This window comes from Ictidomys tridecemlineatus, chromosome 3 (assembly GCF_052094955.1).
Source record: "Ictidomys tridecemlineatus isolate mIctTri1 chromosome 3, mIctTri1.hap1, whole genome shotgun sequence".
In the NCBI taxonomy this organism is placed as follows: Eukaryota; Metazoa; Chordata; class Mammalia; order Rodentia; family Sciuridae; genus Ictidomys; species Ictidomys tridecemlineatus.
The window spans coordinates 16,338,842-16,364,888 of NC_135479.1; the positions used below are offsets into that span (position 1 = coordinate 16,338,842).

General features: G+C 32.9%; 1 protein-coding gene across 1 annotated transcript in view; it reads right to left on the reverse strand.

Moving 5' to 3' along the window:
• Window positions 1–26,047, reverse strand: part of LOC101967290 (EF-hand calcium-binding domain-containing protein 13) — a 125,734-nt gene that overhangs the window by 61,144 nt on the left and 38,543 nt on the right. Inside the window, exons 10-11 of the mRNA XM_078040988.1 lie at window positions 18,173–18,601; window positions 1,323–1,466 (exon numbers count right to left, since the gene is read on the reverse strand). Of these exons, the coding sequence (XP_077897114.1) occupies window positions 1,323–1,466; window positions 18,173–18,601 (573 nt within the window). The remainder of the gene's footprint in view (window positions 1–1,322; window positions 1,467–18,172; window positions 18,602–26,047) is intronic.

Sequence of the window (26,047 nt, forward strand, 5' to 3'; positions counted from 1 at the left end):
GAAATTATAGATATAATCCATATTCTTAAAATATAAATCTAAGATATACTCCTAGTCCAAACTAAAAGATAGAACTCAATCATAGTTTAGATCTTCAACTGTTCCAAGTTAAAAATTCTATGTCAGGTAAGTTTAAAGACTTCTATCAGAGTGCCCAGTGGTTCTATAACTATAATGTTTAAGAAGTAGTTATATCTATTATTTTTATATAAGATCACACAAGTATGAGATTATAAAGTCAAAGTGACAAACACAGGAGACAGAAGCAGCTCTGTTTTCCTAGTCAGAAACAAGGAAATAGTTTATGATCACAAACTAGAACAAAGTACAGAGAGCAAGATGTATCCCAAGTAGATACAAAAGAAAAACAAAAACCTATATAGAGTTTAACTATATAGCTACCTTTTTTCTATCATGGCTTCTTATTTAACACTTGGGGCTTTTTTTAGGAATTATAATCTATAGTAAAATAGCATGTCTTTATTGCAGCATTTTTTCCTGCTTCTGTCTTTTAGTAATGCCCCTACATCTCTCTAGCTACAAACTCTCTGCCCCTGAATCTATCAGTTTGTTCCAAGTAGTAGTATTATAAAATTCTAATAGATCTATAACATCTAATCATCCCCTCTGTGTTCACTGGGATATGCTGTTTTTCAATAACATTCTTCCCAACTTGAAGGTACTCAAAGCATATTGGGTCAATTTAGAGAAGTGGTAAATTAGATATTAATATTTTTCTATATAACAAATAATCAACTTTATTTATATTTCCAAACTATATTTATTGGTTTTTTCAAACCATGCTAGAAAATCCCTAGTAATACCTGAAATCATAAAATCACAAGATTAAAACAGGAGGAAAGGTTCATGACATTTAGTGTAGATAGAAATTTATTTGCCATGACCCCGAAAGAACAATCAATAAAGTAAAATTTGACAAATGGGATTGCCTAAAATTACAAAGCTTCTTCAGGGCAAATAAAACAATAAGAATAAAGAGAAAACCTATTGGTTGGGAGAAAAATATCTGAAAATCACATATCAGATAAGCAGCTATATCTAAAATCTATAGATAACTTAAACTAGTTAAAAGCAAGAAAACAATACTTTTTAAATAATGAACAAAGGGCTCAAATAGATCTTTCTCAAAAGAAGATATACAAATGACCTATAGTCAAGAAAAAAAGCTCAAAATCTCTAATCAGAGAAATGCAAATTCAAATCTCAATGATATATCACCTGACATTTAAACTGGCTGTTATCAAAAACAGAAGATAAAAAATATCTTTGTATATCTCAATTTTAGTATTTGGAATACCCACCATCAACAGTTGTGAATTTCAGTGAATCTAGGAATTCATCTTTTTTTAAATTACTATTCAGAGTAGACAGAATGTTCCACAGGTCAGAGACATTCATTTGCTCCTTGCTGATATTATGGAGGTTCTCGGTTACATCAGGCAATACTAACAGGAACATAAAAACACAAATTTTATAACATGCTTATTCATGAAATTAATACACCAAATTTATTTGGAATAGTCAAGAATTAATGGTTTTTGTGGTTAAAAACAATAACAAATATAGTATAATTGAACAGCCAGCTTTTAAGTAACAAAACACAATAAAATATTTAACCCAAGTTAATATATCTTTGAGGATTCTGCAATATTTCAAGAACTTACAGGGTACCAGGAACAGTGGCACACACCTGTAATCCCAGAGGTTTGGAAGGCTGATGAAGGAGGATTACAAGTTCAAAGCCAGCCTCAGCTACTTAGTGACATTCTAAGCAACTTAGAAAGACTGTCTCAAGGTAACTTTTTTTAAAAAAAAAAAAAAGTGCTGTGGATGTGTCTCAATGATTAAGTGCCCTTGGATCAATCTCTGGTACCAAAAAGAAAAAAGGAAAAATAAGAAGAATTTATAGGGCCCTCATCCATGAAAAATTATAAAGAATAATTTCCCTCGAACTTTAGATTTACAAAATTCTGAAGTCTGAACTCACAAACACTTCCTATTAATAAAATAATGAATTAAATAACATTTGTTCTATATATTCTCCTCCAAATTCTCCCCTGGCTCATACTTTTTCTTTAATCTATCACCAAAGACAATGGAAAGAAGTTTTGTTTATATAAGAATTTCAATAGAAAATCATTGTGTTTTAAATAGGAGAATTAAATTATCTTATTAAAATTTATAAAATATCACTCTGCTGCTATAGAGAGAGAATAGATTCTCTGGAAGATCAGACAGGAAAATACAGAGAAAAAGATGACAGTGGCTTTGACAAGGCTGACAGTGATGGAGCTAATAAGTGGAGAAATTCAGGAAGTATTTTGAGAATGAAGCAGAGAGTATTTAATGCTGTATTGAACAAAAGGCTAAGGAGGGTGGGACCATGAAGAACTCCTAAGTTTGAGTCTTAAGCAACTGTATAGTGATGTCAAAGACAGAAAAGCCAAAGTTTATTGGTAAACACATTAAGTTTGAGATAAATCAGAAGTCAAGAATAGAGATAAAACTTGAAGCAGTAAGACTACTCTAGAAGAATCTTAAGAGAATGGGAATCAGAGTGAAGGCTGAAATTAGGCTAATACTTAAAATTCAGCCATAAATGCAGCAGCTAGCAAAAAGACCAAAAAGGAAAGGCTAATAAAGTGGGAGGAAAATTAGGAGATTAGAGTATTAGAAAACAAGAAAGATTTTCTGGAAGAAACATGCATCTAACCTAGAGTTTAAACAAGATGAATATAGAAAATTGAACACTGTATTTGTAAAGTTAGTATGGAAAGATAAGGACAAGAACCTGAATGAGTGTTTTTAAAAGAAAGAAAAAAACTCGGGTTAAGAGCGTGGCTCAATGCCATAGTGCTTGTTCAGCAACTGTGAAGCCTTGGTTTAAAACCTCAGCCTTGGTTTAAAAAGTTGCCCAAGAAAGAACTGGCAACATAGTACAATAAGAATAGAGAGATTCACCTTCACTTTCACCACCAAACAATTTCTATGCCAAATTTTAAAATACCAATAAAAACATTTGGTAATTGTCAGATATGGTGACACATGCCTATTGTCCCAGAACTTCGGAGAACAAGGAAGGAAGATAGCTTGAATCCAGAAGTTCAAGACCAGCCTGGGCAGCTTAGCAAGACCTCCATCTCAAAAAACCAAAAATTTTGGTAATGTAGTAGATGAGCAGAGTAAGAGCACTGGAGCTAGGGCCATGTGGAATGAAAGGGATTTTAAAAGACTCTTAAATTATAGACTCAAGTCCCTGGACACTAAACTCAAAAGAAGGGGAATCAATGCCAAAAATTAAGAAGGAACATTAACTGTGAATGTGCCTGAGCAGTCAGATGGCATAAAGTGGAAGTTAAGAGGATAAGCTCTACCTGAGTTCTAATCTTAATGCTACTACTCAGCTGTGTGATATTAGGGGTTTTTATAAAACCTCCCTGCCTTGTTTCTCATCTAAAAACTTGATAGAGTTGATATGAGAATTCATGAAGTTATATTTAAAATTATAGAATACTATTGGTACATTATAAGCACTCAATAAATGTGAGTAACATGATAGAGATCATCATTATCATCATCATGTAGTAAAACTAAGTCTAGAGTTGTAATTGAGATGTCCACATAAAGTCAGGACCCTGGGAAGTCTTCCCATCTGAAAATTAGGACTAAAACAATTTGGTCACCTTTTTAAGAACTTAAGAAAAAAGTCTGATCTTTGCCTAAGGTCTAAAAGAGAGAAAATTTTTCTAATGATAAACTAAATCCCAAGACTACCATCTGAGAATATCACATTTCAAATCACACAATACACACGTGTCCTGGCTTTATGTAGACATCTCAATTACAACTCTAGACTTAGTTTTACTACATGATGATGATAATGATGATGTTCTTTATTATGTTACTTGTATTTATTAAGTATGTATAATATTCCAGACTATTCTAAAATTTTAAATATAACTTCATGAATTCTCATATCAATTCTATTATTTATTATTTATTAAAAAATCAATTTCAACTCTACTATTAAGTTTTTAGATGAGAAAACGAATTCCAAACATGGAACTAGCATAAAAGTGGCACACTTAGTTATCCTTATGAAGAAAAAATAATATTGGATCCTAATTTCACCTGATTTATAAAAATCAATTCCAGATAAATCAAAAGATTTATTTATTAAAAGAAAAACTGTTAAACTTTTAGAAGACAATATTGGGATATAGCCTCAAATTTGAAATAAGTTTCTACTTCCTATTTAAAGGTTATCACTACATATGAAAGATATAGGAGGTGAAGTTGGACTTGAAGTTAGAATGGGGATTTTAAACAGCTACTTCAGTGGCTCAAGAGGCTGACACAGGAGGATCACAAATTCAAAGCCAGCCTCAGTGCAAGGCCTTTAGCAGCTTAGTAAGGCCATAAGCAACTTAGTGAGACCCTGTCTCAAAATAAAAAATAAAAAGAGCTTATAATGTTGCTCAGTAGTTAGGCACCTCTAGATTTAATTCCTAGTACCAATTTAAAATTTAAAAAAAAAAAAAAGCTATTTCAAGGAGTAGGAGAATGAGCTAAGTATTAAAAAAAAAAAAATTCACAAAATTCCAGGGTAGCGTTCAGGGCCAGCAGCCATTGCTTTTATAATGGTACCCTATATAATCTGTTAACTTGTGTGATTTTCTCCAGGAATGCTGTCAGCCACAAGGAGACTGTAGATGATTGGGTTCACTCAGTACTGGGAGCTTTGTTACCTAAGTGCAACAAAAGTACAGGGAAGCAGAGAATTCAGAGTATCATGTAAATACAGATTAGAGAATTTAAACTGGATAAGGAAGAAAAGTAAAAACAGCAGGAGACTGATAAGGAGAAAGTAGAGAGGTAAATGGATGGAAGGTCCCAATAAGGACCCAATGAAGAATACATGCCCCAAGCAATCTGATGAGAAACAGAAAAGAAGTAAGCATAAATACACAATATTAAGAATTAGAAAGAAAATATAACTACAGATATAAATAAAAATATACTATACAGAGCTGGAGTTGTGGCTCAGTGGTAGAGTGCTTGCCTACCACATGAGAAGCACTGGATTCGATCCTCAGCACCACATAAAATAAATAAATGAAGGTATTGTGTCCAGCTACAATTAAATAATTATACATATATATATATATATATAAAACACTATACAACTCTATGCTAATAAAATTTTAATCTGTGAAATTGAAATTCCTAGGAAAAATGAACTGACAGTACAAATAATCTCTTTGTCTTTATTGTCTTCTATAAGAGACAAATCTACTTGAAGGTAAAAATAACTGTTAATTAAAATCCACCATTACCCAATATATGAGGACAAGATAACATGCTTAAAAGCCACAACTTTTAAGTACTAATTTCACTCCATGCAAAATATACATATGCAACTTTACCCTTTTTTCTGGTGAGCTTTGTAGTAGCAAAGACTATCTTTCATATTAGCACACTTACTTTTAAACACAAAGCTTGCAAGGAGAGAAATGAATTACAGTAGATAGGATAGAGAGAGAAGATGTGAGGGAAGGGGAGGGGGGATAGTAGGGGATAGGAAAGGTAGCAGAATACAACAATTATTAATAGGGCATTATGTAAAATTGTGGATGTGTAACCGACGTGATTCTGCAATCTGCATTTGGGGTAAAATTGGGAGTTCATAACCCACTTCAATCTAATGTATGAAATATGATATGTCAAGAGCTTTGTAATGTTGTGAACAACAAATTTAAAAAATTTAAAAAATAAAAAGTAAAAAAAATAAATAAATAAACACAAAGCTTGGTACATATTAATGGCTTATAAAAGTTATTGAATATATTTAAATATAAAAGAAAAAAGTGATAAAACAGCAGAAACCAGAAATTCTGCATATTAGTACTCAAGTCACTAAATGGGATCACTTTCCCAAAGTGAGAAGACATTTCAAATTTTCTCCAAAAATTAATCTAATACATATGGTTCTAATTCTCTATATGACATGTGGGGATGAAATATGAGATTGTGACAGTTTTCATTTCACTTGCATGTGGAAGTTATTCTAGAACTAGGGTTCAGTAGTGGAGATTTAAGACCAAAAATAGGTATTTAAATGAATTAATGCAAATCTTTTTCAGAAATTTTGAGTATATCAAATTTTAAAAAACTAGAAATTTTCAAAAATTATACTTTCAACTAACCACCAAAATAAAGTTTCGGCAAAAAGAACATATCCCTCATAAAAGATGTAGAAATAGCATCTGACAAAATTAAGAATTAATTATAACTCTCAATAAACTAAGCAAAGAAGAAAAATTCCTCAACCTAATGATGGGTATCTATGAAAAATCCACAACTAATGATATATTTAAGGATGAAAGTGTATCTGCTTTTCTCTCTACCAAGAATAAAGAAAAGATTTCTAGTTTTAACATTTCCATTCAATCAACTCTATAGTACAGGTCTAACCAGTATAAGAAAAGGGAAAAAAATTAAAGACATCCAGATTGGAGAAGAAACAAATCTGCTTTTATTCATAATTGATTTGATTTTTATATACAAAAATGCTAAGGAACAAAAAATTACTAGAACAAATAAACTATGCAAGTTCTCAAGACCCAAGATAAATATATACAAGTCAAATATATTTCTACATACTAGCAAAAACAATATGAAAATAAAATTAAGAAACCAATTTCATTCACAATCACATCAAAAAGAATAAAATACTTAAAAATTAACAAAAGAAATGTAAAAGCCTTGGAAACTGAAGGCTAAAAACAGTGCTAGAGAAATTTTTAAAGATCTGAAAGAGATAAGAGGAAGATAGAATTTTAGAGGAAGGGTATACACACACACACACACAAAAAAAAAACACACAGTTACTCTGCACAAGATTTAAACATTTAGAAGGCTGTACCTCAGCAAGGTCGGTAACTAAAAGAATTCAGTGCAATTCAACATTGGATAATAAAATAGTCGTAGAGACACAGAAAGTTTGGAAACTTTGAAAATAAAACAAATAATACATTAGAGATGAGCCAGCTCGGCTGATAGTGGCAGCTTAAGTGCCACCAGCCCAATGCAGAGGGAAAGGGAACACAGGTAGAGAAAGAGGAAAGCATGGCAAATAAAATTGGTTTGGGGGAACCTGTGGAATAGAAGAGGAGGCTGATCTTAACATACCCAGAGATGGTGGGGGAAGTTATTGAGGGAAAAGCAACCAAAATCACTCATATCACAGTTCCCAGGGAACCAGACTCTCCACAGTGGTGGGAGCCATGTTGAAGCAGCCATGTGGCATTAAAAGTGAGAGACTGGAAACTCACAAAGGAAGTTGGCAGACTGACCCAATCTAGTCACCCTGCTGAGTGTGCCTGGACTAGCATGACCAAAATAGATGCAAAGACAAATGTGCCTATAGTGATGGAGGCTGGGGATATCAAGGAGAGAGAATACCTTTGTTGTTGACGGCCCGTGTGAGCAATTGAGAAGGTACCAGTAACCAGCCAGATGGGGAATCTGCACTCAAGGCCTGATCATGGCAGTGGAATATGTGGAGGTTTAGACTCTTCACTCTAAAGTGGAATTTGGGGAAGGCCCAAATTCTGAAACCCAGATGTCCAATAGAGATTGGCATCTGCCCAGCAAGAAAGCATGTAGATCAAATCCCTAATACCACCTGACAGAGTTCCAAAGGTCAGCCAAGACTAAACCCCAGCTTCTGGAACTTCCAATGTAGAACTCTGCACCAGCCCCACTATGGAAGTACACCATTTGTCAGCACTCCTCAGTTTAGACCATCCTATACTATGAGAGGAGAAACTAAGAGTTACTACAAATGGTTTTGGCTCCTGGTCAAAACAATTGACAGCTTGGTGAGAAACAAGGAATAGAATTTAAAACCCCCAGCACTTCAACTAAGGGTCACAGAACCCCAAAACAAATAAATAGATAAGTGGTAATACTTACATATACACAAAGAATGGCACAACAGCATAAGCAATAAACATGCATCCTTGTCTAAGTTTTGACCACCTCAGTGGAAATAAGATCTTTATTTCTCATTAAGAATTTTTTTCCTGTTTCCCCATTTTCCTTTTAATTTTTATTGTATATTTTATTTTATTTTACTTTTTCTGGTCTGTGTGATTATATACAGATTATATGCAGTATTTGTGTGTTCTTGCTGCACTGATAAGTTCAAGAATATATATTTTTTTCTTGGGGCTAGAGTTGTGGCTCAGTGGTAAAGCATCTGCCTAGCATGTGCAGAGATGCTCAGTTCAATCCTCAGCATCACATAAAAATAAATAAAGGTATTGTGTCCAACTAAAACTAAAATATATATTTTTAAAAAAGAATATTTTTCATCTATATTTATATTATTTTTCTTTTTTAAATATTTTTGTAGTAGATGGACACAATACCTTTATTTTATTTTTATAAGGTGCTGAGGATGGAACCCAGTGCCTCACACATGTGAGGCGAGCACTCTATCAACTAAGCTATAACCCAAGCCCCATATTATTTTTCTTTTAATTTTTCACCCATGTATTACTTAGCCTATGTTTGATTTTGGTAGAGTAAATTTTATGTGAGTGGGCTGGGGTTGTGGCTCACTTGGTAGAGTGCTTGCCTAGCATGTGTGAGGCACTGGGTTTGATTCTCAGCTTGATTCAGTTTGATTTTCAGATTCACATATAAATAAATAAATAAATAAATTTTAATTGATGTGGGTTTGGTTTATTTTGATCTTGTATTTGTTGTACCGTGGTTTTTGTTTCTCATTATCCCTTTACTTTTCACTCTTATCCCCCATTAATAGCCAAATTTTCCTTTTCACCCTTCCTCTCTTTCATATTTTTATTTATTTTTTAACTCCTCCATCTTTATAGATGTCATCTGCTACTATTTTCTACTTCTCCATTTTTAAATATTTAATTTTTAAAATTTTTAAATATTTCAAACTTTCTCTTACCTTTGTACTCCTATTCTCTTCACTTAAAGAACTGTAATCGCACTATATGATAGAATTATATAGTTTATAATCCCTACCCTTTCGTGTTGTTGTGATTATTAATACAGTGGACGCCATAGTAGACACCTGCTATTTTAAGTCTTATCTAGTTCATGGTTGTTTACTGTTAGTGCATATGTGAGTGGGCTGGGGTTTAGTCTTGGCTAACCATTCCTATATATGTGTTAATTAGTGTTATGAATGTCAAAGTGAACACCAGATATTTATTTTAAGACTGTACATCATTTGCTTACATCATTACTATTCCTTGCTCCCCCTTTCTCCAACAGAGGCTGAAAAGTGAATGGGGCACTTTAAGTTCACAGAGTAGAGATCCTTCTTCTGAGTAATACAGCTCAGATAACAGTAAATTTCACTCCACACATGAAAACTAGCCCCTTTCAAATCTCAACAGTATATCAATACATAGAGAGAGAAAACTCCCAAACCAATAACCAGGCCCCAAGAAGGAACAACTAGAGGAGGATCTCAAGTCCTATGGCTGGACATCTACTAACACAGCAAAAACAGAGAAGTACCTAGAAGAAAAAAGACAATTACATACCAAAAAACATACACATAAAAGAGGAAGGGGATCCATCTCCACTGATGTGCCAGTCCAAGATCTCTGAAACATGAGGAAACAGCAAACAAATCTCCCCACAAAATTCACAATTCCCCTACAAAGGAACACACAGATATGAAGATAGATGAAATTCCAGCAAGACTATAAAAAATGATTAATGAACTAAAAGATCTAAGGAATGAATTAAGAGAGCAAATAGAGAAGAAGAAAGACCAGTTCAGTAAAGAAGTAGATTTATTGAAAAAGAAAACAATCAGAACTCCTGAAAATAAAAGACAACAATGAATCAAATTTAAAATTAACTTGAGGAATATTTCAAGATGTTGGAATAGAAAAGGTCGCCTTCCTGGTTACTCTGTGGCATGAAACCAAGGAAGCAGATAGGCAGCTTCTCAGCAAGGTGAGTGGAAAAAGCCGGGGGGTGGGGGGGTACTGAGATTTAATACTGGACATTCAAAGGAGATTGGGAACTCAGGAGATTGGATATAATAAAATAAGGAAGTACTCCACAGCTACCACCAGAGACAGCAGCCACAGCAGTCCCCCCATGTGCAAAGTGGAGGTATAAGGGAATTAAAGGAACCCACATTTTTAGGAGGCCTGAACTCTTTGAACTGCAAAGAGTTCAAAGATCAAAGAAATTGCCCCACTAAAAATGAAAGATGCTGCACAACATCATTGTGAGGGAAAGAGCTGCATCTCTCCCAGCTGGCTGCATGCAGAGGATGGAGGAAGGAACCAATTTGGAGCTGTAGAGTTGGGGCAGAAAGCCGGGGAAGCCAATTCCTAGTAAACCCAAGTTTGACCTGAAATACAGGCCTAGCAAATCCACACCACACGACAGAGAGTGTGCCTAAATGACTAGGAAAAAAAAAATAAAAAAGAAGAGGGTTTTACACTGGTCATGGAAACCCACTGGCTTTCCTCCTCCCCTCCAAACGACCACTTGCAGGACCCACTGGGAGAGATGCCCTTGCTGTGAATGTGAAAGGTTGGAGGCAAGAGAGATCAAGTTTGAAGACTAAACCCAAAACCAGGAAACCTGGAGTCCACAGGCAACTGAAGAAACCAAGAATTGGCTCCTCTACTGCACAAGGGAAATCCAGGGAGATGCCTGGGGTGCCATCTTCCAGCAAGATTCAGCAACTGGTAGGTCCTGGAGGTGTTCCGATTTAAAATCTTGAGAACAATTACCATTCAAGGAAGAACAAGGAGCCTAGTAAGCATAAACCCTGCCTCCAGGAGTTCTACTTAAGGGATTTCCTCTCTCACTCCAGCAAACCCCACAGTGAAGGTGGACCAAACATCGCTCTCCAACCACCGTACCTAACATGGCTGAGAAGGAAAACAGAGTCTTTTTAACTCCAAAAAAAAACCCTTTTCATCAAAATCTTTTGTTTTTAATTTTAATATATTTTATTTTCTCTGAAAGGAGACCTTAATGTTTCTTGGATATTTGTATTCATAATTGTTTTTTTATCTCATTTCTAGCATTTTTGAAGCCAGTCCTTTTTCATAGATCCGTATTTTGAGGACTAGGATGCTTGATTAGTACATTTCAGTTTTGTTTTGTACACTTTTATTTTTACTTTTTTAAATTTTATATTTTTCTATCGCTTATCTGTTTCCTTTGATTCTCTCTCTTTTCTTCTTCTATAATCAATCTCTATTGTTCTTTCACTCTTATTTTAATTTTTTACTTAATATTCTACCTCTTCCATCATAATCATCACATCTTAGATCACTTCTGTTCTCTTCCTGTCCACAATTTGAAATTGTAAACCCTTTTGCAAACTTACGTTTTTATTGTGATTAACAACTGATCGTATAGTTTATTTATTATGACAATTAATATTATAGATGTCATAGCAGGAAATAATTGGGTTAATGCTGTATATTGTTTGCATTGGTTGTTGTTATTTTTTGTCTCCCCCAAAAAGTGACGTATGAGAAACATTCAAGGACACTGTAAGTGCACAGAGTAGAAATTCTACTGCCTCAGATCCATACTGTTAGATACACAAACAACATCAAAAAGCAAGGAAATAAATTGCCCCAAACAAACCAAGATACTTCAGTAACAGAATCCTTCTACACCACAGTGGAAGAAATGTCAGAGGAGTATAGAATGTACATAGTTAAACTGATCTACAAGTTAAATGATGATGTAAAAAGTAAAATCTGAGAGAAAATACAGGAAGTAAAAGATCACTTCAATAATGATTCTTTTTTAAAAATCAAGCAGAAATCCTTGAAATGAACAAAGCAATACTAAATTAAATATTCAATGGAAATCATCACCAATAGACTAGGTAACTTGGAAGACAGAGTTTCAAGCAAGGAAGACAAAATACATAATCTTGAAAGTAAAGTTGACTATGGAGAAAAGATGTTAAGAGACCATAAATAGAACTTCCAAGAAATATGGGATAACATGAAAAGACAAAATACAAGATTTATTGGGGGCTGGGGATATGGCTCAAGTGGCAGCGCGCTTGCCTGGCATGCGCAGGGCGCTGGGTTCAATCCTCAGCACCATATAAAAATAAAATAAAGATGTTTTGTCCACCAAAAACTAAAAAATAAATATTAAAAAAAAGATTTATTGGTAGAGATGGAGAATTCTGCAAACAAACTGAGGAAATGCTCAGTTCTTCTGAGGAATCTTCATACTGCTTTCCATAATGGATGTACCAATTTGCAGTCCCACTGGCAATGTACAAGTATACCTTTTTCCCCACATCCTCGCCAACATTTTTTTATTGCTTGTATTCTTGATAATTGCCATTCTGACTGGAGTGAGATGAAATCTTTGAGTAGTTTTGATTTGCATTTCTCTAGTTGCTAGATATGTTGAAAATTTTTTCATATATTTGTTGATCTACTGTATTTCTTCTTTTGCTAAGTGTCTATTAAGTTCCTTAACCCATTTATTGATTGGGTTATTTGTTTTTTGGGGTGTTGAGTTTTTTGAGTTTGTATATATGCAGGAGATTAATGCTCTAGCTAAGCTGCATGTGGTAAATATTTTCTCCCATTCTATAGGCTCTCTCTTTACATTATTGATTGTGTCCTTTGCTGAGAAGTTCTTTAGTTTGAATCCGTCCCATTTGTTGATTCTTGACAATCTCTTCAATGACAATAATATCAAAAATTTTCCAAATTTTAAGCATGAAATGGAAAATCAAATACAGGAGGCTTACAGGAAGCCAAATATACAAAATTACAACAGACTCACACCAAAATACATCTTTATGAGAATGCCTAACTTACAGAATAAGGAGAGAATAAGGATATAAGGATAGAAGACCCATAAAACTCCACCAGAAAACTTCTAAAACTCATTAATGAACTCAGCAAAGTAGCAGGATGTAAAATTAACACCCATATATCAATTGTTTCCCTATACAGCAATGATGAATCAGCTTAAAGAGAAATTAGGAAAACCACCCCATTCATAATAGCCTCAAAAAAAAGGGGAGAATCAATCAAACAAAAGAGGTAAAAGACCACTACAATGAACACTACAGAACACTAAAGAATTAATATTGTCAAAATGACCACACTATCAAAACTGTTATACAGATTTAATGCAATTCCGATTAAAATTCCAATGATATTCTGTAGAAATAGAAAGGGCAATGGTGAAATTCATTTGGGAAAATAAGAGGCCTATAGTAGCCAAAGCAATCCTTACTGAGAAAAGTGAAGCAGGAAGCATAACAATACCAAATCTTAGACAACAGAGCTGTAGGAGAATGAGGTATACTACCCATTTACAATAGCCTCAAAAAAAAAAAATACTTGGGAATCAACTTAACAAAAGAGATGAAAGATCAATGTAATGAAAATTACAGAACCCTAAAGAAAGAAGTAAAAGAAGACCTTAGAAGATGGAAAGATCTACCTTGCTCTTGGATAGGCAGAATTAATATTATCAAAATGGCCATATTTCCAAAAGCATTATACAGATTTAATGCAATTCCAATCAAAATCCCAATGGCATTCCTCATAGAAATAGAAAAGGCAATTATGAAATTCATTTGGAAAAATAAGAGACCCAGAATAGCTAAAGCAATCCTTAGCAGGAAGACTGAAGCAGGTGGCATCACTATACCTGAACTTAAACTACACTACAGAGCAATAGTAACGAAAACAGCATGGTATTGGCACCAAAACAAACGGGTAAACCAATGGTACAGAATAGAGGACACAGTGACTAACCCACAAAATTACAATTATCTTATATTAGACAAAGGTGCCAAAAAGGTGCCTCTTTAACAAATGGTGCTAGGAAAATAGGAAATCCATATGCAACAAATGAAATTAAACCCATATTTCTCACCATCCACAAAACTTAACTCAAAATGGATCAAGTACTTAGGAATAAAACCAGAAACCCTGTGTCTGTTCTTATAAATCCCTGTTCTTATAAAAGAAATAGTAGGCCCTAATCTTCATCATGTGGGATTAGGCCCCATCTTCCTTAATAAGACTCCTGTGGAGTAAGAATTAAAATCAATGAATGGGATGGACTCAAACTAAAAAGTTTCTTCTCATCAAAAGAAATAATCTGTGAGGTGAATAGAGAGCCTACATCTTGGGAGCAAAGCTTTTCCTCTCACACATCATAGCACTAATCTCTAGGGTCTATTGAAGGGGAAAAAAAAGACCCAATTATATACTGTTAGCAAGAGACTCATCTCATAGGCAAAGATACACACAAGCTGAAAGAAAAAGGATAAAAAAAAAATCCAGGGCTGGGGCTGTAGCTCAGTGTTAGAGCGCTTGCCGTGCACGCATGAAGCACTGGGTTCGATCCTGAGCACCACATAAAAAAAAATTAAAAACAAATAAAAATAAAGTTATTAAAAAATCAAGAATCAAAAAAAAGCAGGAATACCTATTCTCATATCTAACAAAGCAGCTTTCAAGCAAACATTAGTCAAAACATACAAAAAAAACTCACTATATATTGGTAAAGGGAACAATCCAAGATATAATGATTGTGAATATTTATGCCCCAAATTCATTGCACCTAATTACATTAAGAAAAAAAATAACTCTGGACATTAAATCCCAAATGTACCCTAATACAATAATATACAATTTCAATATACCCCTTTCACCAACAGACATGTAATCCAAACACAAAATTGTTAAAGATATTTCCAGCCTAACTAATACTAAAAATCAAATGGATGAAACAGAAATCTTCAGAACATTTCACCCAAAATCAGCTAATTTCATTTTCTCAGCAGTTCATGGATTTTTTTCCAAAATGGACCATGTTCTAAGCCACAATGTAACTCTTTTCTTTAATATTTATTTTTTTAGTTATAGGTGGTAGACACAATATCTTTATTTCATTTTTATGTGATGCTGAGGATTGAATCCAATGCCTCATGCATGCTAGGCGAGCACTCTATCACTGAGTCACAAGCTCAGCCCTACACAATGTAAGTCTTAACAAATACAAAACAAAGAGAGAAAATCCCATGCATCCTATCAGATCAAAAATGGAATAAAACTAGAAATAACATCAAGAAAAATTATAGAAACCATATAAACACATGGAGATTGAACACTACTCTTTTAAATGAATAATGGATTTAAGATGAAATGAGAGAAGAAACTATATGAAATTCTTAGAAACAAATGAGAGTAGAAATACAACATATCAATATGTCTGGGACAGTATGAAGGCAGTTCTAAGAGGAAATTTTATAGCGTTTCCTACATAATTAAAAGATCCCAAATAAATAATCTAATGCTACACTTCAAGGCCTTAAAAAGGTATAGTATATGAATGTTAAAATAAGTAGAACAGAAATAATTAAGATCAAAACTAAAAATGCGGGCTAGGGATGTGGCTCAAGCGGTAGCGTGCTCGCCTGGCATGCGTGCAGCCCGGGTTCGATTCTCAGCACCACATACCAACAAAGATGTTGTGTCTGCCAAGAACTGAAAAATAAATATTGAAAAAAAATTCTCTCTCTCTCTCTCTCTCTCTCTCTCTCTCTCTCTCTCTCTCTCTCTCCTCTCTCACTCTCTCTTTAAAAAAAAAAGCTAAAAATGTAATTTTCTTTGAGTTAACTGATAACTTCAGAGACATTTTCTAAATATACAAAATGTAGAGGACTGTTAAGCAACAGAATTTGTGTCTAAAGCAATAACGTACTAAAATCTTTATCTAGTAATCAGAGAACAAGTTTTAGCTACACAGTATTACCTAATAGAAAGAAGAACTGTATGGTCTTCATATTTCTGTTATGTTACATAATACTTAATGTTTCTATTTTAGCTCAAACACAAAATCGTCCTACAATTCCATAAACATTTACAAGCTACTAGTTTGGAGAAACAGGCTGTTCCAGTGACCCAGACAGTGCTGCTTACTTCTGATTAAAAGAAAGAACTACATAACTATACTATGTCTATATATAAATACACCACAGAGAAATTCAGCTTTACGTATATCTGTAAAGCACCAATTAAAGTAAAAATAAAGAAACAGAAGGAAGATCAGTAGAGGAAGGGAGAGAAAGAGGAAATGCTGAGTACTTGAAATGGAAAAAATTTTATTCCATGCATGTGTGATTATGTCAAAATGAACTTCAATATTATTTATAACCATAAAGTACTAATAAAAACAGAAAAAAATAAAATATAATTAGTAAGTCCAAGATATCAAAACATGAATGTACTTTGTTAATCCAGAATTTCAAGAAAAATTTGAGTTATTTCTCATCCTATAAATTCTCAGTTCACAACTTGAAAAAATAAAATTCAAAAAGCAGATATACATAGACATCATAAGCCTCCTCTTATGATGCACTGAGATGGGCACAACATCACTTATGTGATATCATGATTTTAAAAATTTTGGAACCTGAATTAATTCATGAAGAAATGTAAGGAATTAATGAGTGATATTATATAAAATAACTAGTCACTGTTCTTCAAAAATGTTAAGGTTGGGTTGGGGTTGTAGCTAAGCGGTAGAGCCTTGCCTAGCATGTGTGAGGCACGGGGTTTGATTCTCATCACAGCAGATAAATAAAATAAAGGTCCATTGATGACTTAAAAAAATGAAAAGATTCAGGAACCACCCCAGGTTGGAAGAGACTAAGGACATATGGCAACAAAATTTAATGTGTGATCCTAGATCAGAAAAAAAAATCATGGAATAACTGGTGAAATATGAATAAGGTCTAGAAATCAGTAAGTAGTGTTGTATCAATGCTAATTTCCTGGTTTAGATCTTTTTACTGTGGTTACACAAGACATTAACACTTCTCTTCCTAGTTTTGTAACTGTTGGGAATGTAAAATTCGCTTAAAATTTTAAAAAAATGTTTTATTTTTAAATCATGGAGGAAGTCACAATTCACAGATGATCAATTACCATTAATTATTTTGGGGAATTTATACCAGATAAATTAATACTTCTCTATAGACAATACATAAGTATAGCAGTGGTAGGTGACTTCTGATTTTAATGACTCCAGGAAGGTAAGTATAACTTTCTTCTGAGCGCCAGATATGTACTAATCTAGTACTTTGATAATCTAAGGCTTTAATTCTTATTAAAATGCAAAGAACCTTGAGAAATAGAAATGAGGCAGGGTGGGCTGGGATTGTGACTCAGCGGTAGTGCACTTGCCTGGCATGTGTGAGGGACTAGGATTCTCAGCACCGCATACAAATAAATAAATTAAAGGTCTATCAACAAGTAAAAAAAAAAAAAACACAGCAGCACAACTATAAAGGAATCAGAATAAACATCTCCCAATTCTCCTTAATATATCATATTCTTTTTTCAACTGAGTTATTTGACTTATGCATTAACATATGAATGACTAATTTGTAAATATTTTAACTATTAAATACTAAATGCAATAAAAATGTCAAAAAAATTCTTTAATGAGAATAGACAAAAAAAAAAGAGAATAGACATGACTAAGTAACTTCAGCTAGGGACTATAGAAAGAAGTGTTTAATTAGTTCCATACACAATACTTCTGTGATGGAAGTAGCCCAGAAGGGGAGTATGTATATTGGTTGAGAAAACATTGCCCATCTTTAGGAAGATGATAAGGCCATGGAGGTTACAGATGAATAATATTATTTTCTCTTGATATCCACAGGAGATAATACCTGAAGTACTAGAGGTATCATGTATTATTAAATTGTGGAATGCTAAGCAAAAATTTCACATAGATTTCCTAAATTATAAAAAAAACATCCCCAAAGGAAAATAGGAGTAGAAACACTAGGGTAAATAGTTCTAGGGAATTCTTAATCATTGAATAAGAATCTCAAAGTTTAAGTTTTCCCAGAAGGGGGTTATCTGGAAAAGGAACTGCGTTCAAAACCACAAGATTATACTCACTGGCCTATGCATCAAAAGTAATAGTTACACATGATATTGATTATTAAGATGTTTGCAACTATGCAATAATTGCCTCATTCTGGTCATTTCAGAGATGACTAAAGCAATTAACCACCTAGAGCCTGACTTATAAATGTGATACTAACCCAAGGTAGTAATTGCTGGGTTTTTCTCTGATGAAATCTGTTTTAGAAGAGTGGAAGGCCTTCTCACAACTAGTTTCTCAAGTTTTGGAACACTTGAAATATCAATTTTATCCAAAGATTTACTGAGGCTTATAACATTCTTCAAGCTTTGGGGTACAGACTTTGGGTCATGAATTTCATGATTGCTATCAACTCTGCCCAGGAATTGTCCTACTGGCCAAGAATATCTTGATTGTTTAAATTCAGTGTCATCATTCTCCATAATATTACTATGATATTGGAGGCTCTTTCCATTCAAATTCTTGAGTATTGAAGATTCAGATGGTCTGGCAGGTAAGCTTCTTATCCTACGTTGTAGAGAGTGTCCTGCTACATTTGGTAATTCACTGTCTAAAGTAGTTTCATCCGGGACTGAATCTTCAATAATTGCTAAGTAAGAGAAACATATTTAATTATTTCATTACTTGTATAATTTGTATTATATTTCAAAATATCACAACTAAGTCCTTATAAAAGTCATTCAAGAAATTACCCATTGCTTAAGTATATAAAATGAAGTATAACAAATTTTAAAATTAGGAGACATGATGATGAAAAGAGTTAACTATTAACTAGAATAAATATAATAGCTTAATATATTTTAAGTATTTTCATCCAAAGCTGTTTAAAGTTATACTGAAACTACAGTGATAGTGTAACTAGAATATGATTCTCATTCTCTATTCCTTCACACTTTAGGAAGACATTAGCCTATATTGTTGGTGGAACTTCAAATTAGTACAACCACTTTGAAAAAAATGGAGATTCCTCAAAAGACTAAGAATGGAACCATCATATGACCAGCTATATCACTTCTTGCTATTTTTCCAAAAGAACTAAAATAAGCATAGTGATACATGCATACCAATACTTACAGCAGAACATTCCACAATAGGCAAATTATGGAACCAGCCTAGGTGCCCATCAATAGATGAACAACAGATAAAGAAAATTTTGTGTATATGTACATATTCATATATATGTGTGTATATATGTATATACATACACACACACATAATGGAGTGTTATTCATAAAGAAGAATGAAATTATGTAACTTACTGATAAAAAGATGGAACTGGAGAACATCATGCTAAGTGAAATAAGCAAGACTCAGAGAGTCAAGGGTCAAATGTTTTTTCTCATATGTGGGAGCTTAAGAGAAAAAAAGGCATTTAAAAAAGGGAAGAGATCTCATGAAAACAGAAAGAAAACCAGTAGAGTGGAAGTGAGAAACCAAAGAGGAGGAAGGAAAGGAGAAAATGGGGAAGAACTAGGGAATGAAGTTTACCAAATTATATTAGGTACATGTATGAATATACCATAATGCATTCCAATTTTATATATAACTATAATGTATTAATTATAAATAAATAAATAAATAGAAGGAAGACCAACAGAGTGGAGGAAGGGGATTAGGGGACGGTTAAGAGGGGGGGAATTGAAATGGAGAAAACTGTTACATGCATTTATGAATATGTCAAAAGGAATCCTGATAATATTTATATAACTATAATATATTAAATTTTAAAAAAATATTAAAAAGCCCATATGCTTCCACAATAGTTTTATTGAATTTGTAAATCTACCAACCTGAACAACTATCCTGATTACATTGTCATATAAAAAATAAAAATAAAATAAATTCTGTCATCTATCATCATTGATTTCCCATGCTTAGTTAATAGTATTATCCTTTATTTCTTTCATTTCTCATTTCATATCTATTATATCAAATAAAACAACTTAATTATTTAACTTTTGTACACAGAATATAGTGTTATATTATTCTAAGATAATATCTTTGATCTGTGCAACTTAAAGAGCCAATTTGCTTTTAACAACTCAATTTCTTATATTATGATAGCACTTGGAGTCTTTCTATGCAGCAATATCTTCATATTAAGTAGGATTTGGAAAAAATTTTAAAGGAAATATAACAGACTAATAAGCTAATACAAATATAAATTCCTTTAATAAAAGGATACAGAACTATTAGGAAGGTATAGAGGGGAAGTTTCATACATAAAAATAGCATCTTTAGAAAAACATTAACACAATATCCCAAATTATAGCTTCATTTACAGAATTCATCTGATGGTTCAGAGTGGTACCTTATATATGAATTTTACATTTTGAAATATTTCAATTATTATACTACTCAATGGAGTATAACTTTGAATAAGACTGCCAAAATATAAATTAAAAAAACATAATTAGAATAGTAGTATAATCTTGAGTAGGAAGCACTACATTTTTAAAAATGGAAAAGTTGGTGGGTATGATGGTGCACATTTATAATACCAGCAACTCAGGAGGCTGAGGCAAAGAGGCTCACAAATTCAAGATCAGCACTTACACCCTATCTCAAAATAAAAAATAAAAAGGATTGGAGGTGTAGCTCAGTGGAGTGCCCCGGGATTCAATTCCCAGTAAATAAATAAATAAATAAACTAACAAATGACAAATTTCATAATTTGATCTGTATGAGAATGAAGAATTTAAAATTTTGGATTTTAAAATCCTGTAAAGCTTTAAAGATGGTTATATGAATCTCAAACTGCTGTCTATCAAAAAGAAATAAGCTAGTATTTAGGTAAAAATAAAATCTTTTAACACTTCTACATTAACACTGTGGACCATGAAAAGTGACCAACCCAGAATCTCTGGGTAGGATGAGACATATTTCTGAAAAGTTATTGAAGAAAACTCCAGTTTGCAAAGATTGAAATAATTCCCTATTTCTCCAAATATGAAAACATCAGCATAAGATAAAAAAAACATAAAAGACTTACATCATCAAATAATACAATAATTTCTTATTAGTTGACCCCAAAGATACAAACACCTGGACAATAATTCAAAATATTCATTTTAATTAAGGTCAATGTATTCCCAGAATTCCTATAGAAAAATTCTATATTATCTAGAAGATAATAAATCTCCAAAATTACAAATTTAACAGAAAACTGAAATTATAAAATAAAAAAACCCAGAACTGAAAAATACAATGAATGAAATAAAAAATACAAAAAAGAGCATCAATTGCTGGATGGATATATGAATTCAAAGATAGATTATTTGAAAATACACAATGAGAGGAGAAAAAGAATGAAGAAGAATAAACAAAGCTTGCAGGATATGGAACAGCATCAAAAGAACAAATGTTCAAGTTCTAGAAGTTTGTGAAATAAAAGAGGAAAAAAATGGGGTAGAAAGCTCACCTAAAAAAATAAGAGTATATCTTGTCAGATCATAATGAAATACAATTGGAACAAAACCCTTAAGAAGCAATATAAACACATGGAGAATGAGCAATACACTTTTGAATGATAAATGGGTGCCAGAAGAAATCAAAGAAAAAATTTTAAAATTTATAGACCCGATGAGAATAGTGATACAACACACAAAAAACTTTGGGAAACCTTGAAGGCAGTTCTAAAAGGAATATTTAAGCTAAGAGTGCCTTCACGAGAGTATATCAGAAAGATCCAAAATAACCTAATGATGCATTCAAGGCTCTTGAAAAAAAAGAAAAAAAACAATTCAAAACAAGTAGAAAGAAGGAAATGATTAAGGTCAGAACCAAAATCAATAAATTTGAAAATAAAAAAACAACACAAAGTACCAATGAAACAAAAATTTGTTTCTTTGAAAAGATAAATAAGATTAATAAACCTTTAACCAAACTAACCAAATGAAAAAGAGAGAAGACTCAAATTCACAAAATTAGTGATGAGAAAGGAGAAATCACCAGACATCACAGAAATACAGTCGATCATTAGGAACTATTTTGAAAACTATACTCCAATAAATTGGAAAATCTAGAAGAAATGGTTTTCTATACCCCTATGACCTGCCAAAATTGAATCAATAGGACATAGAAAACCTAAACAGACCAACAAGTAGCAATGAGATAGAAGTGGTAATACCTTCCAAAAAAAGAAAAGTCCAAGACCAGATGGATTCTACCAAACCTTTAAAGAAGAGCTAATGCCAACATTCCTCAAATTATTTTGTTTAGTAGAAAGAGATGGAACACTTCCAAATTCATTCTATGAAGTCAGTATCGCACTCCTATCAAAACCAGATAAGGACACATCAAAGAAAAAAAACTGTCGACCAATATCCCTGATGAAGATAAATATAAAAATACTTAATATTAAGAAGATTGTATATCACAACCAAGTTGGTTTTATTCCAGAAATGAAAGGATGGCTTAATAAGTGCAAATCAGTAAATATAATAGATCACATAAATAGAATCAGGGCAAAAATCACTTAGTCATCTCAATAGATGCAGAGAACGCCTTCAACAAAATTCAGCACCTATTCATGAAAAAGATGCTGAAAAAAAAACAGGTATAAAAGGAACCTACCTCAACATCATAAAGGCTATGTAAGAAAAGCCCAAAGCCAATCTCATAGTAAATGAGGAAAAACTGAAAGAATTTCTTTTAAAATCTGAGATAAGACAAGGATGTCCATTCTCATGATGCCTATTTAATATAATGCTAGAAATTTCTAGCCAGAGCAGAGATGGGGGGGAAGCAATAAAAATAGGAAAAGAAGAAGTCAAATTATCACCATTTGCAGATGATCCTATCCTATCTAGAAGATCCAAAACACTCTACCACCAAAAGACTGCTAGAGCTAATAAACAAATTCAGCAAAGTATCAGGTTACAAAAGCAACATCAAAAATCAATAGTTTTCCTATGTAATAATAATGAATCTGCTGAAAAAGAATTCAGGAAAACAATCCCATTTGTAATAGCCTCCAAAAATACATAGGAATAAATCTAACCAAGGAAGTAAAAGACCTCTATACTGAAAACTTTAGAATATTTAAGAAAGAAATTGAAGAACTCAGAAGGTGAAAAGACCTCCCAGGTTCATGGACAGGCATAATTAATATTGTCAAATTGGGCTGGAGTTGTGGCTCAGGGGCAGAGCACTTGCCTCACATGTGAGGCACTGGGTTCAATACTCAGCATCACATAAAAATAAATAATAAATAAATAAACAAAATAAAGATATTGTGTCCATGTATAACTAAAACAATACCTTAAAAAAATATTGTCAAAATTTCCACACTATCAAAAGCAATAAACAGATTCAATGCAACCCTCATCAAAATACCAATGATCAAAATACCAAAATGCCAATTTTCCACAGAACTAAAAAAAAACAGTCCTAAAATTCATCTGGAAGAATAAAAGATCAAGAATAGCCAAAACAATTCTAATCCAAAAAAAGGAAGACTGGAGACATCACAATATCTTACTTCAAAAATTATAATACAGAGATATAGTAAAAAAAATTACTGGATACTAGCATAAAAATAGACACATATACTAATGTTACAGAATAGAAGACACAGGACAAACCCACACAGAAACAAACATCTGATTCTTGATAAAGGTGCCAAAAACATGCATCAGAGAAAAGACAGTCTTTTTAACAATCTGCTGGGAAATCTGGTTATCCACATGTAGAAGAATGAGACTAGACTCTCATCTCTCATCATGCACAAAAATCAATTCAAAATGGATCAAATACTTAAAAATTAGAACAGAAACTCTGCAACTCCTAGAAGGAAACATAGGGTCAACAATCCAGTATATCCGAATAGGCAACAGTTTTCTCAATAGGACCCCTAAAGCTCAGGAAATAATGATTCAAGGATTAGTAAACCGATGGTATCAAATTTAAAAGCTTCTGCACATCAAAGGAAATAGAAATGTGAAGAGAGAACTACAGAATGGGAGAAAATCTTTGCTAACTACTCATCTGACAGAATTAATATATAGAAAATATAAATAACTTAAAAACAGCAAAAATATCAGCCCAATTAATAAAACAAATTAATTAAACAGACACTTCTCAAAAGAAGTACAAATGGCCAAAAAATATATGAAAAAAATGTTCACTATCATTAGCCATTAGGGAAGTGCAAATCAAAACTACACTGAGATTTCATCTCACACCAGTCAGAATAGCAGTCATCAAGAATACAAATAATAATAAATGCTAGAAAGGATACTGAGAAAAAGGAACATTTTTACATTGTTGGTGGGATTGTAAATTAGTTCAACCATCATGGAAATCCTCAAAAGACTAGGAATGGAACCAACATATGATCTAGCTATACCACTCCTTAGGTACGTATCCTAAAGAATTAAAGTCATCATACTCTAGGGACACTTGCATACCCATGTTTACAGCAGCACAATTCACAGCAGCCAAACTATGGAACTAGCCTAGGTGCCCATCAATGGATAATGGATAAACAAAATGTGGAATATGTATACAATAGGGTTTTATTCATCCATAAAGAAAACTGAAATTATATCATTTGCAGTAAAGTTATGTCATATGGAACTTGACACCATTATGTTAAGCAAAATAAATCAAACTCAGAAATTCAAGAGTCATTTACTTTCTCTTATATGTGGAAATTAGAAGGAAAAGGAAGAGAGGCGGGGGAGATCTCATGAAAATCAAAGGGAGATCAATAGAGGTGGGGGGGAGGGTAGGGAGGGGAGGTGTGCTGGGGAATGATATTTGCCAAACTATATTGATATATTTTGTGTATGTACAAATATATAATAGCAAATCCCATCATTGTGTACAACTATAATGCATTAATAAAAATGTGGAAAACCAAATTTGGGAAAATAGATAAACACCCATGGATAAGAAGTCTACAGTTAGAATTAATCCAAACAAGACTATACCAAATATAGTCAAACATCCAAATACCAAAGATAAAAGCACATCATGAAAACAGCAAGAAAAAATAAGCAAATAATATACCAGGGAGTTTTAATAAGCTTAACATGAGATTTCTTAGCAGAGACTTTATAGGACAAGAGAGAGTGGGATGATACATTCAAAGTACTGAAGGGGGAAAAAAATGCTAACCAAGAATTCTATACTCAGTGAAGCTACCCTTCAGAAATAAAGGATACATAATACTTTTTCAGACAAACAAAGCTTGGAGTTCATCACAACCAGTCCCATCATATAATAAATACCAAAAGAAGTTCTTCAAGTCAAAAGACATGGACACTAACTAGTGACACAGAAACATGAGAAAATATAAAACTTGCTGATAAAAGTGCACAAATTTGGGGCTGGGGTTGTGGCTCAGTGGTGCAGCACTCACCTAGCATGCATGAGACACTGGGTTCAATCCTCAGTACCACATAAAAATAAAGGTATTGTGTTCACCTATAACTAAAAATATACATATTTTTTTAAAGTCCACAAATTCACAATTCTCTATCACTATGATGGTGGTAGGTAACTCATTTATATCATCAATATGAAGGTGAAAAACAAAACAATTAGACATAACATATGCTAAATAATTTGTTAAAGAATCCATAATATAAAAATTATAAATTGCAACATCAAAAAATTTTAAGTGGGAGGAGGGGTGGAATAAAGTCATTTACTTATGTGATCAAAGTTGTTATATGGTTAAAATATCCTATTATAAGAACATTTCATAAGCCTCATGGTAGTTATAAAGCAAAAACCTATAGACGTTATACAAAAGATTAAAAGTGGGGCAGAGAATGAGGCTCAGCAGTTGAGTGCTCACCTAGCATATACGAAGCCCTGGGTTTGATCCTCAGCATCGAATAAAAATAAATAAATAAAATAAAGGTATTATGTCCAACTACAAATAAAACATAATTTTTAAAAAGATTAAAAGTAAGGAATTAAAACATATCACTAGATTTTTTTAATAACCATGGAAGAGAGGAACAAAGAACCTAACAACCAGAAAACAAATAACAAAATGACAGTAGTAAATCCTTACATATTA